Consider the following 18,080-nt stretch of genomic DNA (forward strand, 5'->3'; position numbering starts at 1 on the left):
GGTGAGGAGCTGTCCAGCCACGAGCTGGGCAGATTTCACAAGGGGTTTTACTCACCTTTGGACACTAAACTCTGATGAATTATTGTTTTTTTCCAACTCTCTGCCCTCATCAGCCAGTTCCTTGTGGGAAAAAAGGCACAAAATGGGCTAGACTGGAGCTTTTTTGCAAAGCACAGGCCTCCAGGGTGGGTTTGTTCATCTTTTTTTATTTGATTTTTAAAAGATCTCCAAATGGAGCTTTTCTGTATTCCCAGTTTTCATTTGTGAAGCAAGGAGAGGGCTTCATCCCTCATCCTCAGCCCATGGCAGCAAGAGGAAGTGCTCTCCCTGGGAAGGGGCTCCATGTGCACCCAGCCATGCTGGGAAAGGTCCTGTCACGATCCCTGCTGTCCAAGTCCTTCCACATTCCCCTTCTCCCAAGAAAATGAGCTGGGAGAACCAGCCCTGGTGGGCAAGAGCTCCATCATAATGGCCAAGTTGTTCCTTATAATGGCAATTTCTTAGAAAGAAACAGTTTGGGGATTAACTTGTAAAGAAAAAAAAAACCATATCCAATGATAAAAATGGCTCAAAATCCAACACTTCTGGGGGCTTAGCCTTTGATTGCAGAACTTGAGCCAGCACTGATTTACAGCAGGGCCTGGTTTTTTTTGTTATTTTCCATGTGCCCTTTGGAAAGCTGGGGGGCAGGAGGGGCAGACAGGTGATGACAACCCCATGGTCCCCATCCCTGGAAGTGTTCAAGGCCAGGTTAGACTGGACTTGGAACAACCTGGGCTAGTGGAAGGTGTCCCTGCCCATGGCAGAGGGTTGGAACTGAGCTTTAATGTCCCTTCCAACCAATTCCATTCCATGAGTCCATGATCCCCATCCTGGTCCCTTCAGAAACCCCCTCCCAGCAAACACAGGAGGTCTGGTAGCTGATGATGGGGGTGGGAGTTTGAGACCCCTGAGATGCTGAGCCCAACCAGGCCAGGACAAAACTGCAACTGCAGCCCCCTCTTGCCTTTGGCGTCTCAAAATTACACCTGTACTCAATAATTCAACATATTTTTTTGTTTTATTACCAAAATCTCCTCCCTCCAGACCTTCAACAGCTCCTTGAGCAAACAAGTCAATATTTTCTCCATTCACTAAGTTCTCATGACACATTTTAGGTCTCACTTGCACCCAGTCTTGGCTCCCACCCCAAACCAGCTCTGCACAGAAAGCACAACAGAAGAAACGTGTCAGTGTTGAGTTATACATTTTTATTTTCTAATAGGTACAATACTAAAATAAACACAAATTAAAAAAAAGTTTTATTAAAACAAAACTGTACAAAAAAGCAGTTATACTACATTTTAATTACAGAACAGTCTACTGTCCAAAAGGCACTAATCCAGAATAGGAGATACAATGATACAGGACTCATTTGAACTATTTTAATCAATACAATAGAGCACTTGTTTCTCTGTCCATTCACATACAGAAACAAGGACTTTTGCTACAGTCATTACACATTGTTATAAATATGAGCCCTACGTGTAAAGGTGCAGTATCGCTCTCCCTGGGCCGCGGGTCGGTTCAAACAACGAATGATTCTCATTAAATTAAAAAAGAAAAAAAGCAGGAAAGGACACAAGGGAAGAGGTTGATACTTGGGGTTTTCACAGCACCTGCCAGCAGAGGAAGGTGTGTGAGGGACATAAACCTTCACCTGCATTTCGGGTGGGAACACTTGGGCTGGTTTCCTCAAGGGTCTGGGGTGGAACTGAAGGGGAACTTCCATCACCTCGTGCCCAAAGCTCTGCCTTAGTTATTCCACTGCATCCTGTTTTATCCAGTTCTCCTCTGACCCTTTCTTTCCCTGGATAAATAACAATTCCCAAACACACCAAGGGGTCTCAAGTTTTCTAAACTATTCCTTCTCTCCTTGCAATGAGCCATTGGCACCTTGCAGGTAAAGGCAGTGATTTGGAGAAGGTTTTTGGAATATTCTTAACCATCAGTGTCTTCACTGCAAGGGCATTGTGAGCAGATGGACCCTGTCTCACAAGGCTGCTCCAACTGTCCTTGAATCAGAGGCCCAAACTGCCCCAAAGCCACCAGAGATGCCCCTGGGATGGAAGGATGTTCCTGAAGCAGCACAGGGAGAGTTACAACCCACCACCTCTCCAACCTGCCTTCCTGAAAGCAAAGCTCCCCCTCAGCAGCCAACTCTGGGGAACAAACCTCCCCGTGGCCCCTTCCTCCATCACCCCCTTCATGGTGTTGCCAGATATCCCCCCCGGGACACCCCACTGCTCCCCTGGTACCTCTTTATCCATAAACAACTTCCCACCACGAGGATCTGTTCATCCTCCCCTCAAATTTATCTGACTTCATGTTTTCCCCCCCGAAATGTCAGGCTGAGGGCCACAGCAGCAAGGACACCACGGACTGGGGATGGTGCTCAGAGAACAACCACACGAAAGGGAATCAACCAGCACAGGAATATTTGACTTGATGATGATGAGCAACGTGAAATATCTTGTCTTTAAGCTGAACGAGCAGCCCTTAAGATCAAGACCGGGGTGTACCTGAAGGGTTTGATGATGATGAAGATGATGATGATGAGCAGCATCACCTGACTCATTCCCGGTGGAGGAGGCTGAAGGCGGAGCGGGAGAGGGATACTGCACCTTTGGAACAGTGTCATACACATAAGACAAAGACAGGCATCTGGATGTTAACAAAAATAAGTAACAAAGAAATATGATTAAACAAAATCTCTTCTCACATCATCCTATACTACATCCTCCTTCTGCTTAGCAGAAAATTGTACGTACACAAAAATACAAATACACAATTTTGTAGAACAGTCTGATTTTAATATATTTATATATATTTATATTTATATGAGTGGCAGGTTAGTTCATTATATAGAGCTTTTTGCACTTTTGGCTCATATGCAACAAGGCTTTATAAATTCAGCTTTAGCTTTCATTCAGGTTTTATAGCTTCTTGAACATTTGTTTTCACATTTAAAGCAGCATCCAATTTGCAAGAGGAGTTGGTGGTGGCTACAGCAAGGATCGGGTCAAGAGGTTATTTGGGGGCGAGGGGGAGGAGAATATACATTCCAGTGTGTGTGTGTGTGTGTGTGTGTGTGCGAGTGCTCATGGAAAACAGCCCAGAGTGGGAACACACCACTCCAGGATCCCATGTTTTGCCTCTTGAGGTAGGTGGGACACCTACAGCAGATGAGACACAGGGGCCAGTTTGGTCGGGGCAAACAAACAGGAAGGTGGGAGATGCCAACAGAGGAAGGGATGGACAGGAAAGGACCCGCTGGAGCGACCAGCAGGGATGGGACACTCTTGGATCACTGATCTGGTGACACATGGAGTGACAGGAGGCGACTGGAGCCATCCCACACGCCCCTCCATGACCTGGAGACACGGCTGGCACGACCCCCAAGCCAAGATCAGTGGGACAAAACCAAGACACACAAACATGGACAGGAGGAGCATGACCCTCCCCCCGTGCTCTTCTGGGGGTTTGGTCCATTTTTGTGTGGCTCTGATGCTGTTCCACCACCCTTTCACTTCTAGGTTTGAGACACTCCCTACACTGATCTGTTGTCACCCACTGTCCGTGACAATCACTTGGTTCAGAGAAGAATATCAGTTCAAAAAGGCATCTCAGAGCAGGGGAAGGGTCCTTGTGTGCCACAGGCTCCACAAACTCTTGATTCCCATTAGGATCCCCACAGGATCATTGCTTATATCAACTCCCATCCACACCCTACAGGCTGATTTTCTGCTCTCTGCAGAAGAGTCCTCACAGCTTTCCTTGCCAACAGACATTCCCCAGGCTTTCCCACCTCGCATGTTCAGTTGTCAGAGTGAAAACATTTTGTTCCTAATGAAAAATAAAACATCTACATATGGATTGCTTTCATTTGCTGAACCCTTAAGTGGTACTAAAACACCTTCATAGTGTTCTGTTATCTCCTTTCACTCTGGTCAGAAGAAATTCTCCTTTAACATAAATTTTTAAACTACCATCGATATCTTTTTTTTTTTCCTTTAAAACCCACATAAAATTCTCACCTTTACAAAATTATAACCACCTGCCAACAGTCAGGATTATTTTGATAAAATGTTTAGCAGGTGCCACTATGATAAACCTAGAAATAATTCAAAATATAGGAAGAAACTGCCTCTGGGATTCCAGAGAGGTTTTGGTTGCCCCATCCCTGGAAGTGTCCAAGGCCAGGTTGGACGGGGCTTGGAGCAACCTGGGATAGTGGAAGATGTTCCTGCCCATGGCATGAGGTGGGACTGGATGATCTTTAAGGTCCCTTCCAACCCAAACCATTCTGGGATTCCAAATGAGAGATTAAAGATGCATTTTAGGTTTTTCCATCCAGAGTCTGGTTATCCAGAGGTGGATGTTTAACACACAAGGCCCTTTGGATCTGCAATCCAAGAGGCAGTTTCCTACTGAATCCTATCCAGGCTTCCCCCCTCTTTGCCATCCACCCCAAATCAGAGATTGCAAAGGTTTGGCTGAGAAATGAGATCCACTCCCCATCCCCACCAGACTGAAAACCAAGAGGAGGAAGGAGCAGAGTTTTTTCCAGCCAGATTCTGCCGGGCTCTGGACTCATCTGGAGGGATGTGTGGAGGGATGCAGGGAGGGCTCTTTTCTTAAGAGGGAAATGAGGTCTAATCCTATTCCTCCAGCTCACTCTGGAGTCCTGTTCCTCACTTAGGCACTTTTAAAATTGACACTAACTAAAAAACCCTAAAATTCAAAAAGTACTGCACACACTTCACACTTCCCGGGCTTTCGGCAGCCTTGGGAAGATCATGAAGACCAAGAGGAAGACAGCCAAGGCAATTTGTCAGGAAAATAGTGCTCCCCATGGCCACAACTGACTTGTACTTGTCACCCTTTGACAGAACTGCTATGGAACTACAGGGAGTTTAAACCTGTTATTCCTGGATTATCTTTAAGGTAAGAGCCTTTCCCCCGGGGGGGTTCTGTCGCTTCATCCTACTGGATTTGACATCTGACTTCCAGAGGGATATGGGGCTTTCCCAGTCTAAGCCAGCAGCACTGGTGGGAGAAGTGCTGCCTGGAACCACCCAGGACAACTCTGGCAGCAAAATTAAGGAGGGTCGGCTTTGCTGAGACATTCCCGGAGCCAAAATCAAGGCAAAAAGGGGTTTTTGTTTTTGGGTTTGTATTGCAACGGGTGATGGGATGGAAAATCTGTCCCTCAGGAAGGACCAAACAGGGCTCTGGTCCCACAGCAACTAAAAACCAGTCACCACCTTCAGTTCAGCACAAGTTTCTCAAGATGACACTCAAATTCAGGCAGAAGCCAAAAAAAAGAAATAGAAAATTCAGTGTTATCCACTGAAAGATGGGAAGCTCAAAATCCAAACTCTGCTTTTTCTACTTTTTCATTTGGAAAAGTAACTTCAAGTTTTTCCAATCATCTTAAAATCTGAAATAACTTAATAACAACAATAATAATAAGTTACTCTGGCTGCAAAAAGTGATCCCAAACCCTGGGTGAACAAAGTGACAAAGGGAACCACCACACTCCTGGGAAAGCTGTGCAAATCCAGGCATCCTGTCCCAAACTCTCCTATTTAAAGCAGGCAACAGCACCTGAACCAGGAAAATCCACTCCAATTTAAAACAGGTTCCAATACTAAGAGCAAGCAAGACAAAATAAAATGGAACAAGAAAGGTTTGGAGCAACCTGGTCTATGGAAGTTGTCCCTGCCTATGGCAGGGGTGGGAATGAGACAAGCTTTAAGGTCCCTTCCAACCCAAACCATTCCATGATTCCATGAAAAAAATGCTCCCACCTTGTCCCTCTTCCATGATCCAACCACCTTCTCTCACACAGGAGGCTGCAGGTGAAGAACCTGTTGTAAATTGGTTGAATTTATGAGCTAATTTTTTTTTTAAGGGTGAAAGTAGGCAAAACTGGTCACATTTACTCTCTGCTGTGGACAATATAAATTTAGACTTCAATTAAATAATGGATACAGCACCATCTGAAAGGCCAAAGGAAAGGTGAATGTCTCTAAACTTGGACTGAGGAAGTATTAAAGGAATTCAAAGAGGTTTAACCAGAAATACACTGTTTGAAGGTAATAAAGTGCCTGTACAGGGAAAACAGAAGGAGAAGACCAGGCTGGATGGTGCTTGGAGCAAGCTGGGAAGGTGTCCCTGCCCACACCAGGGGGTGGAAAAAGATGGTTTTTAAGGTCCCTTCCAACCCAAACCATTCTGGGATTCTGTGAGAAAGAAGATGGCACAAGTCACCAAGACAGTGAAAGGGGAGAGAGGGCATGGAAGTCCAAGAAATAATTTAAATTATTATACTTAGAAGTCACTATTTCCCTGATTTTCTTATCTAGGCATCCAAACTGCAGTGAGGGAAGGCAGAGCTGCTAGTTTTCCATGCTGGGAAAACCCTGGAGCAGAAAGTTGGGAAGATTTCATAAGGCTGGATCAAACCTAAGCTTCAGCCCTACACTGGATTGCTTTTTATTAGGGTGGAAACAGTATATATCCTGTATTAGGGGACTGTAAAAACAACAGATTCAGGTCAGAGCACTTCAGTATGGAAAAAACCATTGGTAAACTAGGAAAAAATAGGATGATCAGGATGTGAAGGAGCTTGGATGGAAGATAAAAAGAAACTACCTGTGGAAGAAGCATTGAAAATAACATGTGACAAATTCAGGACCAAGAATCAACTTGTAAGTGAATGATCAGAGCTGTTGGAGGAGGGACAGCTCAGAACACTCCACTGGAATTCCCTCAAGGAAATACAGGCCCCATGAAGGAAAGAAAGGAGACATCAGTTTAGCAAGAGGACTTGTGAGATATTTCTGAAGCACTCTGGCAATTGATGAAAGGATTTGTGGAAACCAGTTGCTTGAGGCACCACAGCTGGAAAGAAACGGTGGTGACTGATCAAACTTGGTTCATGTTGAATGGTTTTGGGTAAAAGAGATTTATCAACAGAACTGGAACTTGGGTTACAGACATAAGGCACAACATGTTCTCTGATGGAAAGTTCTTGCTGCACAGAACCCCTGCAGAACTCGAATCTCTACAGATTACTCAATGTAACAAGTTATAAAGGTAAAAGACAGATCCACCTCTTTGGAGTCACAGATTTATACAATTAAGGCCAGAAGGGACCAGTCTGTCACCTACAAGGAGACCCTGAATGTCAGGTGGCCTCCCACAATCCTCATGCAAACTCCCTGTTCCATAAACTTCATCCAAGGGGATGAATAAACCGTCCTGCCCTTCCAAATACAACAATGAAGAAATAAAAATCCCCTAATTGAAGTTTCTGCCTTTTTCACATCATTCTTTAAAACCTGGCCATATATATCCAATGGATTTATAAACATTCCCTCATCTCAAGAGCATCTATCTTCTCCAAGCACCTGGAGAAAGAGGACTGTGACTTAAAAAGCTCTAAAGGAAGGAAGTGGTGTAGAATTAACCAGTTCCTGCCCAATGAGCAGCTGTGCCAAGATGGAAAAGTTTAGTTAAACTGAGAGGCAACTCTCTCTGTGGGAGACCTTCTAGCACCTTCCAGAGCCTAAAGGGGCTCCAGGAGAGCTGCAGAGGAACTTGGGACAAGGGCTGGAGGGACAGCACACAGGGAATGGCTTCCCACTGCCAGAGGGCAGGGAGAGATGGGATATGGGGAAGGAATTCTTGGCTGTGAGGGTGATAAGGCCCTGGCACAGGTTGCCCAGAGAAGCTGTGGCTGCCCCATCCCTGGAAGTGTCCAAGGCCAGGCAGGACAGGACTTGAAGCAACCTGGGCTAGTGGAAGGTGTCCCTGCCCATGGCAGAGGGTGGTATGAGATGATCTTTAAGGTCCCTTCCAATCCAAACCATTCTGGGATTCTGGGAACTGCCCCTGCAACAAACTGAACAAGAGCATGGCTCAAATTCCCATCACAACTCCTCAGCTGCTTCAATTACCACATCAATAAAGATTCCGGGATGTTTCCTCTTCTCAAGGAGCAGTTACAGATTTTGTGCTGGGTCTTCCCCAACAATATGTGGAATTTCCTCTTCACCACTCTGACCCTAATGTACCTCCACCTAAACTCAGCCCCCTCCATCCCACACGCTGAAAGGTGAGATGCTCCTGCTGCTGGTTCCACTCCAAAATTCCATCAAACCTTTGAAAGGGAAGAACAGCTTGAATGTGGCAGGCAGAGTCCATGTCACTCTGGGCTCAGATCTGCTCACCTGCCATAATGCAGCAATGAAATGGAAAACCTGGTCAGTGAGTTCATACTCAGAATTCCTGGCTCTGGTTTGCTCCTGAAGGATGTTTTCAGCCCTGTCACTACAGCCCTGTCAAAGAAAGAGGCAGAAACTTCACCAGCAGACTTAAAAAAAAATATATCCAAAGTCAAATGTGCTTTGAGGAATGGAATATATGCTTAATAATCTTAATGGAATATACTGGGTGAGAGATATTAATTAATAATTTACTTTCATTATCTCTTTGCCCTCCTCGAGCGATCTGATGGATAAACTGTGTAAGTAAAATGTATTTTTAAATCTCAAATGATGTCAAATATATCTCAGAAGGCTGAATTCAACCTCTTAATTAAAGAGGTGGGTTATTTAAGCTCCATGTGCCATCTCAGCGTTACATGGAAGACTTTAATTAGTCGAGGAGAGGAGGGCAGGAAGCTGAATTGAGGCCAGTGACAGCAGCAAGTGAACACCTAAAAATGTATATTCTTGAAAAGAAGTTGTTCCCATTGGTACTGTGAGTGTAGTGCTGGAAGAACTGAAGTACCCACAGCTCTGCTCTGAACCACAGTGACACTGGGTGAGAGTCACACCAGGATTTCAGTGCAAAGAAGCTGAGAAGTAACTGGAAGATTCAAATAAGAGCTTGAGGAAGTTCCTAAATTCTTTTTTGATGGTGCTCATTTTAGTAAGTTTGACTAAGAATCTCTTCACACACCAAAAAACCCCGGAAACCTGTCTGATAAGTGACTGCAGTGGGAGAACAGCACTATGGAAAAATCTGGTCAACTTGAGGGTAAAAATGGAGCTCAAGCTCTGCAGTGCTCAAGGGCCAACAAATATTCACAGAAACAGAATTAAAAGGCACAGAAAACCCTCTGGCAGATGTTTTTTGAGAATCTAGCAACTTGTCAGGGAAAAATGATGGTGTTATTTTGGGTCACCACCACACACCGCTGGTGAATGGCAGGGATGGTGTCCAGCCAAACCTGCAGGTGCAGGATATTCTGAGGTTTTTTAAGGAAAAGGGGAGTTAGCTCCTGTCCCTACAGCATGTTAATTGGGACAGCAGAGAGCTCGAGGACACCGTGGCAACAAGTTCTGGTGAGGCTTCCAAAGAGACACCAGGAAGGGGAATTGGAGGAGGACACAAGAGCCAGTTCCATTCTCTGCTCCAAGGGACTGGAGACCAAACAGTGCAGAGGTGACATGAGATGAGTTCAGTGGAGTTCATGGCTCACCTTCCTCACCTCTACAACCCCAAAACAACGAGGAGAGCTAAACCAGCCCCTGGGCAATCTGTCACATAACTAAACATCCTTTTTGTCTCCAAAACTCACTGAGAAGCGACACGTACATGGAGTGGGGAACGGAAAACCAGGAGAAGCAGCTTTGCATAGAAAACTGGCCTCAGCTCAGCCCCTGCTGTTGTAAGTCACCATTCATTTAGGTCATTATTTAAGTTTACAGAGGGTCTGTGTTCCAAGTGTCACTAATAACAGTGGTATTAAAGAGAATTAGGGGGCGGAGGATCTCCTGTTTTCAGTCACAGAAAAGACAGAAATCCTTTTAATCGCGACCATGCCAATCCCCAGCGCTCTAAAGCAGCTAATTACACGTCAGGGACACCCAGTCATTCAAAGGAGCTGCCATCACTTCTCCTGCCATACTCCCATGCATTTATCCTGCCCATCCCAATTACCCTGGCTGCAGTTTGAAAGGATTTAGCACAAGTGTGCTGGGTGTTTTGATCAGCAGGATACACCCGCTGCCATGGAACTGAGAGGGAATAAATGGCAGGGAGAGGCTCCTGCCAAGCCATCTGAGGAGGAGATGCACTGTACATACAGAAACATCAAAGGCCCATCACCAGCTCACTCCAGTTCAATGCTTTTGGTTCATTCCTGCTTAAGCTGTTGGCTGGAGCACTCCAGACCTTCCTGAAAGAATGGGATAGAGCCCAGCACTGCAGCCATCCAACCCATTAGTTCATTCTCTGGATCAGCCTCATTAAAAGGGGCGTTTAAAGTGTTTTGTGAATTTTCCCCCTGCACTCCAAATAGCAAATCCTTTTCTATCTCCATGACAGTTGTGGCTGACCCATTCCTGGAAGTGTCCAAGACCATGTTGGACGGCACTTGGAACAATCTGGGATAGTGGAAGGTGTCCCTGCCCATGGCAGGGCGGTGGAATGAGACGACCTTTAAGGTCTCTTCGCACCCAAACCACAATTCTTGGATGAAAGCCACATGAAAACAGGCAGGAACAAACAAATCCAGCCTATTTTTAAGTGACAAGGCCTCTGTCTCACTGGTGCCACTGACATAACTTCCATTGGTCTGATTTGATTTATATTTGTTGGACAAAAACCAACATCAAATCACTGTCATGTTATTGACAGTCCTCAAAACACCCAACCCAGCTCTTCTAGTGATAACACATTTCTCACAAAGAAGATAATTTCTGTGTATTTCAAATTTGGATTTGTAGCTGCCATCTCCAGAAAGCCTCTGGTTTTCATCAATGTGCAACATCTTCAGTCAGACAGTTTAAACCCCATAAATTTGACAACAGTAGGAGAGGCTAAAACGAAGGTTTTAGGGCTGTGCCAAATGCCTGTTGGCCAAGAACTGCTCCAATATCCTGAGTAAATATCCCAGCTGCTAAAAAGCCCAAGAGGGAATGCTCTAGTTTGAAATGTCTCTGTAACTCTTTTTGGGAACTGCGAGGTACTTTCTGGTCAGGTCATCAACATTCCCTTCCAAGGGATCACAGTGAAAACTCCCAACTCCACAAAACTCCATTAAAATGGCTGGGATCAGGATACAGCCCTGACTGCTGCCACAAACACACACCAAATCTGGGCCATCAACACATATTAAGGTCACTGACACAGAACACAGTTTTAAGACCAATCCTGCCACCAAAGAGTCCTGCCAAAAGCTACCCCAAACCAAAGATTATTGCCAAATCAAAGCTTAAGACTTTGATTGAAATAACAATATCAAGTTAAATAACTTCAGAGTGCAAGGCTTGAAATAAGAGCAAAGTTTATTTTAACAGAAACTCCTAAAATCTGCTGGTTAATTATTCAGTGAGTTTGAAAGAAGCTGATGAGCACTGGGAGGTGAGGGCTGCACTATGCTGGAGCTGGGCTGGGAGGAGGAACATAAACCTTCTGCTAAGAAAATTATTAATTAAAACAAGCTCAATTCCAGGGATAAAAAGGGGGGGGGGAGTGTGATCTTTTCCAACTGAACATCCACAGCTCAGGATTATGGGCAAAATCTCACACTGAATCTTAGTAATTTGCAGGGAAAAGTGTGACTCCAGCTTTGGACTGGAGTTAAGCTCACACCCAGGGAACCACAATCCTGCATTAAGGCAGCAATTAATTTGAGTTTTGGAAATTCTTACACTAATTTTAGTGGTTTTATCCATATGAAAAATCAAACCTTTTTCTTTATGAAACCCTGTTACAAGTACCATGGGTTTCTTTTTTCTAGCAGTGGCCAACAGCAAACACTTAAGGAAAGAGGACCCAAGCAATTATAATGTGACTTTTTCCCCATCAAACCCTTTCAGCTTCTGATAATGATCAATTTGTGATTTACTGACCCAGAATTTGTAGCTTATCACAGTAGTCACCAGTGGGCTTAAATGAACCACGATTTCTCCTCCAATATGTGGAATTTTTCAGCAGCAAGACAAGGATGAACCCTCACAAATGAAGGCAAAAACTGATCTACAAATCACAAATGTTACAAAAACATGAAAAACTTACCAGTCTTATGTTAGGCAATGAAACAGAGTTAAGTCAAATATCCCTGAAGAACTGTGTAAACAGAGCAAATAATTAATGAAAGTTCTAACTTATGGCTTGACTGGAGCCTGGAGCCAGACCCTGCAAATAAAGCTCCTCTCTATTAGTAAACTAGAAAAGTTAACTTTTATGAACAGCAAAACAGAAAAAAACCCCAACAAATTAAGAGGATTTCTTTTAACAAGTCAACATGTATAAATCAGAACTAGGGAACAGCCCAACCTGAGCAGCTCTGTTACAGAATCATAGAATAATTTTGGTCAGAAGAGACCTCTGGAGGTCTCTAATCCAACCCTGTCCAGTTGAGTTTTGAATATCCCCAAGGATGGGAATTCTACTGCCTTTTCAGACTGTTGTTCTGCCCCTCTGAGTAGGAAAATATTTCTCTTTATATTCATCTGGGATTTTCTTTGACGCAACTTTAGCCCACTGTCCCTCACATCTTTGCCGTGCCCTTCTGAGAAGAGCCTGGCTCTGCCTCCCCTGGAACCACAGAGTATCCTGAGTTGGAAGGGACCCATGAGGATCACTGAAGTCCAACTCCTGACCCTGCACAGGCCCCCCAGTTAAAACCAACCTATAAGACAGTCAAAAACCAAAATACGGGACGTCCCCAGAGCCAGCCTGGACAAACCCAGCTCTTATGATCTCCCTCCATGTAATTTGTGCTCCAACCCTCACACCTCCTGCCCACACAAGGGTCCCACAAATGCTGGACAGAAAGCTCTAATCCCTTTCCACAACCTGCTGAAGACTCTTAATGAGGTCCCTTAATTGCTACAAGAGTGCACTGCTGACTCAAAGCCAACACATGAGTAATGGGATTTCATTATAATCACATGTATGTTTATAGAGCATTCAGAAGATCAACAGAAACAAGTCTGCTGATTTTTATCAATTCATAATGCTTTTGCAAACGTTTGGGATCTCATACTTCAGGAGAAAAAGGTGGGGGAATTAAAAAAACAATCCATAAAAAAAGTGGAGGTAGAAATTGTTGTTTTAAGAAGACGGTAAGAGACAACAACTCAAGTATAAGGACTTTATGAGGGAAAAAGTAACAGCCAGAACTTACCCTATGAAGTTAAAAGCAACCTGTGCCCACCACAGAGGAGGAGCATCTTAAATAATTTCTTCTCTATTCACAGAACAAAAAGGTAGATCTGGTCTGCCACCAGATCCACTTCAAGGGAACCCACACAAGAACAAACTGCAGTAACTCCAGACTGGCTACAACAAACCACAACTGAACTGCAATGCTATAAAAACGAGGCTTAATTTCCAAGGAAGTCCAGAGACAGAAAGACAAAGAAGAGTCCCATAACATGGAAAAAAAACCAGAAGAAAGGCTAAATTCCAGGAGACACTCTCCACCAATTCTTTCACTTACTCCAGATCACATTCACTTCTCCTGGTACCATCACACCAGCATCTGTTCCATCATGGCTAATTAATGTCAAACCAAAAGGTAATTCACTAACTGCAAATTGCTCACTGCAATCTTCCAAAATCAAGAAAACAGCCTTCCACAAAGACCCCGGGAACAGCCGGGCTCTCACTCCTGCCTCGTACCTCTTGACGCATAAAGAAAAGCCAAAGCAGACAGAAACACCCAAACACTGACACCACAGACCCAAGTGTCTGATTCCCCAGTTATTTGCTATTTCCTCTGGTAAGAGGGAAATGTGGGAAAGCAGAAAACTGGGATTTACCAGGAAGCTGCAGCCAAGGAGGATCTGCTCCTCTCCAGTCGCTCACCAGGGGTTTGTTTACCTGTTTAACCTTCAGAGAGGATACTGGTGCATCATGTCAGCGGCTTCCTGACAGTGACAAACAGAATTAAGACCAGATAATTCTACATTTGATGGTACAGACATACAGTTCCAGTGGTGTTACTTTGATCCTGCATCACATGAACCTAAAACCAGGATACACAAGTCCTAATACTATTTTCATTCTCCCCTATTGCTTTAAAAAGGCAACGCCTCAAACAACGACTTTTTTTTTTCTTTTACAGATACTATAGTAAGCAATATTTCTTTCAAAATTGCAGCTGTCCAACACTTTGAGTCTGTTCTTTTTAAAATGAAACAGCCAGAACAAATGGTGGTGGCAAGACCAACGTAAAGAGGTCATCGATTATTAAAATCTCCTTACTATAAATCGTGGATGCTGCTTGTCAGCTCGGTGTGTGACTGTGGAATGAATAAGTAGGTAAAATTCCACTAAGGCTCGAGTTTGCTCGATCATTCTGCTGTGCAAAAATAGAAATAAAAGCTCTCCCCGTCCTTTCCCTCCTTAGTACCAAAACATTCATACAAAGCAGTGAGAAAAGAACTGCAGTGGTGCAACGTTGCTGATCCCAGTCCTGCCTTTCCTGAGTCTGCCCCGGTGCTACTTATGAATTTGCCTACTCGAGAAATGCAGTAAAACAGAAAAAAAAAAGACGGCTTCATTCTGCTTCAGTGATCTATATCCAAGGAAAGCACATAAATTTTCCAATGAAATCCATAAGTGAGAGTCGAGGCCAAGCCCTACCTATATATCTTCAAAGGTACAGAGACAAAGAGGTGCCAACCCGGTGCCCTCTGAAAGCACAAAATCTCCTCCACACTCGGGTCAGCAGTTTTCCCCCAGATTAACAGATGTAAAGCTGATCTCGTCAGCCTGTGCCTGGAGGGGTTTGGGCTGGCCAAAAACCTGCTGAGCAGCCACATTTGAGGGGTTCACGATGCTCTCTGAGAGTTCACAGTGAGGAAGGGATGAGAACAAGGCGAGTAACAGCAACTTCCCTTCGTTCCCTCTGCCTCCAAAGTGGGAGAGAAAGGGAAGCCCATCCCTCAGACTGAGCTGTTCTCCTCTTTTTTAAGCTATTCCCACATAAACTGGGAAGGTAAAATGGAATGTCGAGGAAACGCTGTGGAGATTTTTATACATCTCTCGTACAAAAATTTCCACGGGTTTTTAATTTTTTTTTTTCCTTGTTAACGTTTTTCTTGCCCGTCTCTAACACTTCCCGTGCTGTTTCCATCAAAATGTTTCCTCTTACCGGCAGCAACATATCATTTTATCAGGATGCCAGGAGATCATTTCCACACAATGCTAGCAGATGTAATTTTCTTAGATGCACACACAGTTCATCATTTAGATACTAAGATGACAAGGTGATCGCAGGGTGACTCTGCAATGCAAGTTTGCTGTTTGGTATTTGGAATTCTCAAATGATAAAAAAAAGACTTATCAAATATAAATATCTTTAAGAAAAAAGTAACAAAAGTGCTACATATGATCAAGGAAAACAATTCCATTAGTTCCTGCTACTTAAAGTAGGTTTGCTTTACAAATATTACCACATCCATTATCAGTATGGCTTCCAATTATTAATTAAATTGCTCGTAGCAGTATAGCTTTCTCACACCTTAACAAAGACAGAGTAAAGAGAACACAAAACATTCACACCCCATTTCTCAGGTAAGAGATCCTCCTGCCTTTAAACAAACAAAAAAGTTCATATTTAGGAGAATATTTATGCTCTGATGGTTTCTCTAGCAAAGGTCAGGTGTCAAAGTTCTCCAACAACCTTTCAGGCTACTCAGGACGTAGGCATCGGTTACACAGATGTGTAAAAATCCACTCACCCATTTTATGACCTTAACAACCTTCCTGGAAAACATTGCTTTCGAAAGTGGCAAAGTGGAGAGGGGAGGAGGGCGGGGACAGAGAAGGCGAGAGGAGGAATAAAAGGTGAAATAGTTAATGACAGATCAATAAGAGTCTAGACCTCTTCTGAGCAGGCACTGCCAGCCATGCCAAAAAGGAATAGTGGTTCTGAGAAGTGGACTGTTGTCCATTAGACATTCAGCTCATTTGTCATTTGATCCCAGGCTGGGCTTCAACCCATGGTCCCAGAGGCAGAAGGCAGCACTTCTCCACTAAGCCACGCAGCTTGTGAGAGCAGAGGATGTCTGTGTTGAATATGTGAACGCCAACGGAAAATATGGGAATGTGTTTCCAATGGACATTCTCAGCACAGCACCCAAAAGTAGATCAAGTCACTGTATGACCAGTGAGGCACGGCTTATTGCAGCTGGAAATCATTTATTCCCAGGCTGAAGTGGGGGTTCTAAGTGTTCTTTTTACTCTCTGTTGATGCTCCCAGTGTGGTGTCCATCGACCCTGTGCCACTACCTCAGCTTGCATCCTTTCAGTCTCAGGGAAGGGAAAGCGTACGGACTATTGTTTCAACACGATCTCTAAGGTTATCCAAGGTTTTTAAGTGTAGCCTAAGACTTGGAATCGAGGGCTGTCTAAAATACCTGGAAGCACTTTGAATGCTAAGACAGAGCAGCAAGATTTTTTTTTTTTTTTGATTTTTTTTTTTGATTTTTTTTTTTTTTTCTAGCCACTTGGGGCCGGGAGAGGGGAGGTTGGTTGGTTGATTGATTATTTATTGGGAATTAATACTGAGAGAGTATATGCAAAGGCTGAGGGCACCATGCCATCTTCACAGAACAAGACCCTAACAGCTAAACTGACGTACAAGAAACTGCAAAGTTATACTGTAAGAACACATATTAAGGACCGAGGAAAGTCTGCTAAGGTGCTACGTCTAAAACTAAGTTACTTCTTGCTTTGACCCTCCCCTCTCTTTGTATCAGTCGTCGTCGAGAGCCTCTGTCTTGATCTCGTTGGCTCCTTGCCGGGCCAGTGCCAGGATGGTGTGGTTGACTGCTGCCATCTCCACAGCTAAGGAAATGGGGTCTTGGTGGTCACTATGGCTAGTGCTGTCATCCTGGGAATGTGGGAAGGAGGAGAGAGAAGCAGGGTTATTCCACAGGCAGGAAATCGGTGGGTAAAACGAAGTGTGTCCAGTAATGAGCTAAGGGGCAGGGGACTGGTGGTTATGGGGGCAGAAAGTGAATTTACAAAGTGGGTTTAGGGTTGATTTCCCTCACTGTGCAGACAAAGGAGTGGGGGACCCACCTTTCAAAGAAAATATTAGATGATAAAGATAGAAGTGATACACGGAGTAAGTCAGGAAACCAAATTAAGACAGGAATCATTAGGCACTGCACAAATTCATGGAACAGACAGTTCTGGTCTCCCCAAGGGCATCCCTGCCCATGGTAGGGGTTGGACAAGAGAAGCTTTAAGGTTCCTTCCAACCCAAACCATTCTGGGATTCTTGGATTCTATTTAGAGGACACAAAAGAACCAGAAAGGCAGAGAGAAGAACATCCCAGGGAAGAGGCAGGAGGTGGCTTCCTTACGAGGAGAGGTTCAACAGACTCAGGTCCTCCAGTTTGGGAAAGAAATGGCTGATGGTTGATATGGTAAATGTTTATTACAAATAACTGGGAAACAGAGAACAATTGTTCATGGCTTCGTTATGATTTCATAAGCAAAGGCACCCGCTGGAATGTGTTCCAAAGCACTGCTTCACTTAGTTCAGCTTGGGATTCACTCATTTTCAGGTCAGACACAAGTAAAACTGGCTTTAAAAGGCAGGGGTTAAAAAAGATCCAGGGAAAATTAGTCCACTAAAAAGTAGGAAAAATGAAAGTGGATGCATGGCCTGGTTCAGGAAGCCTCTCAAAAGTACTGACTTCCACAAGCTCGAAGCTACTATAACGAAATAATTCTACATGTACTTTAAAAGTACTTTTTCTTTAAATGTTACTACTGATCTTGCTCAGAGCCAGGATACAAACCCAGCCTAAGCCAGTATCCTGTGAAGACACTGAATTCTCACAGGTATAAGGAAAAAGATGCTGAAAAACTCCTGGGCTGCCAAGAAAACAAAGGGAATGACTGTGGGGGACTGGAACCACCATAATTCAAATATGGCACTTAGGGCAAAATCATGTTTTCCCCTTTTTAAAACAGGATACTAATAGTTATCACACAGTTTTAAAATTACTATTAATTACAGAAAGGAAATTATAAACGTTTCTCAGTCTCCC

At 44.1% G+C, this 18,080-nt stretch overlaps 1 protein-coding gene across 10 annotated transcripts in view; it reads right to left on the reverse strand.

Moving 5' to 3' along the window:
• Nucleotides 1-1,229: 1,229 nt before the first annotated feature.
• HMBOX1 (homeobox containing 1) overlaps nt 1,230-18,080 on the reverse strand; it is a 123,385-nt gene continuing 106,534 nt past the window's right edge. For 9 of the 10 annotated variants that reach the window (XM_064651206.1, XM_064651205.1, XM_064651204.1 and 6 more), the window contains exon 11: nt 1,230-16,909. In XM_064651206.1, the coding sequence (XP_064507276.1) occupies nt 16,772-16,909 (138 nt within the window). In that variant the 3' untranslated portion in view covers nt 1,230-16,771. The remainder of the gene's footprint in view (nt 16,910-18,080) is intronic. The other variant, XM_064651214.1, reaches the window with a different exon arrangement.

The sequence above is a fragment of the Pseudopipra pipra genome, chromosome 3 (assembly GCF_036250125.1).
Source record: "Pseudopipra pipra isolate bDixPip1 chromosome 3, bDixPip1.hap1, whole genome shotgun sequence".
Classification (NCBI taxonomy): Eukaryota; Metazoa; Chordata; class Aves; order Passeriformes; family Pipridae; genus Pseudopipra; species Pseudopipra pipra.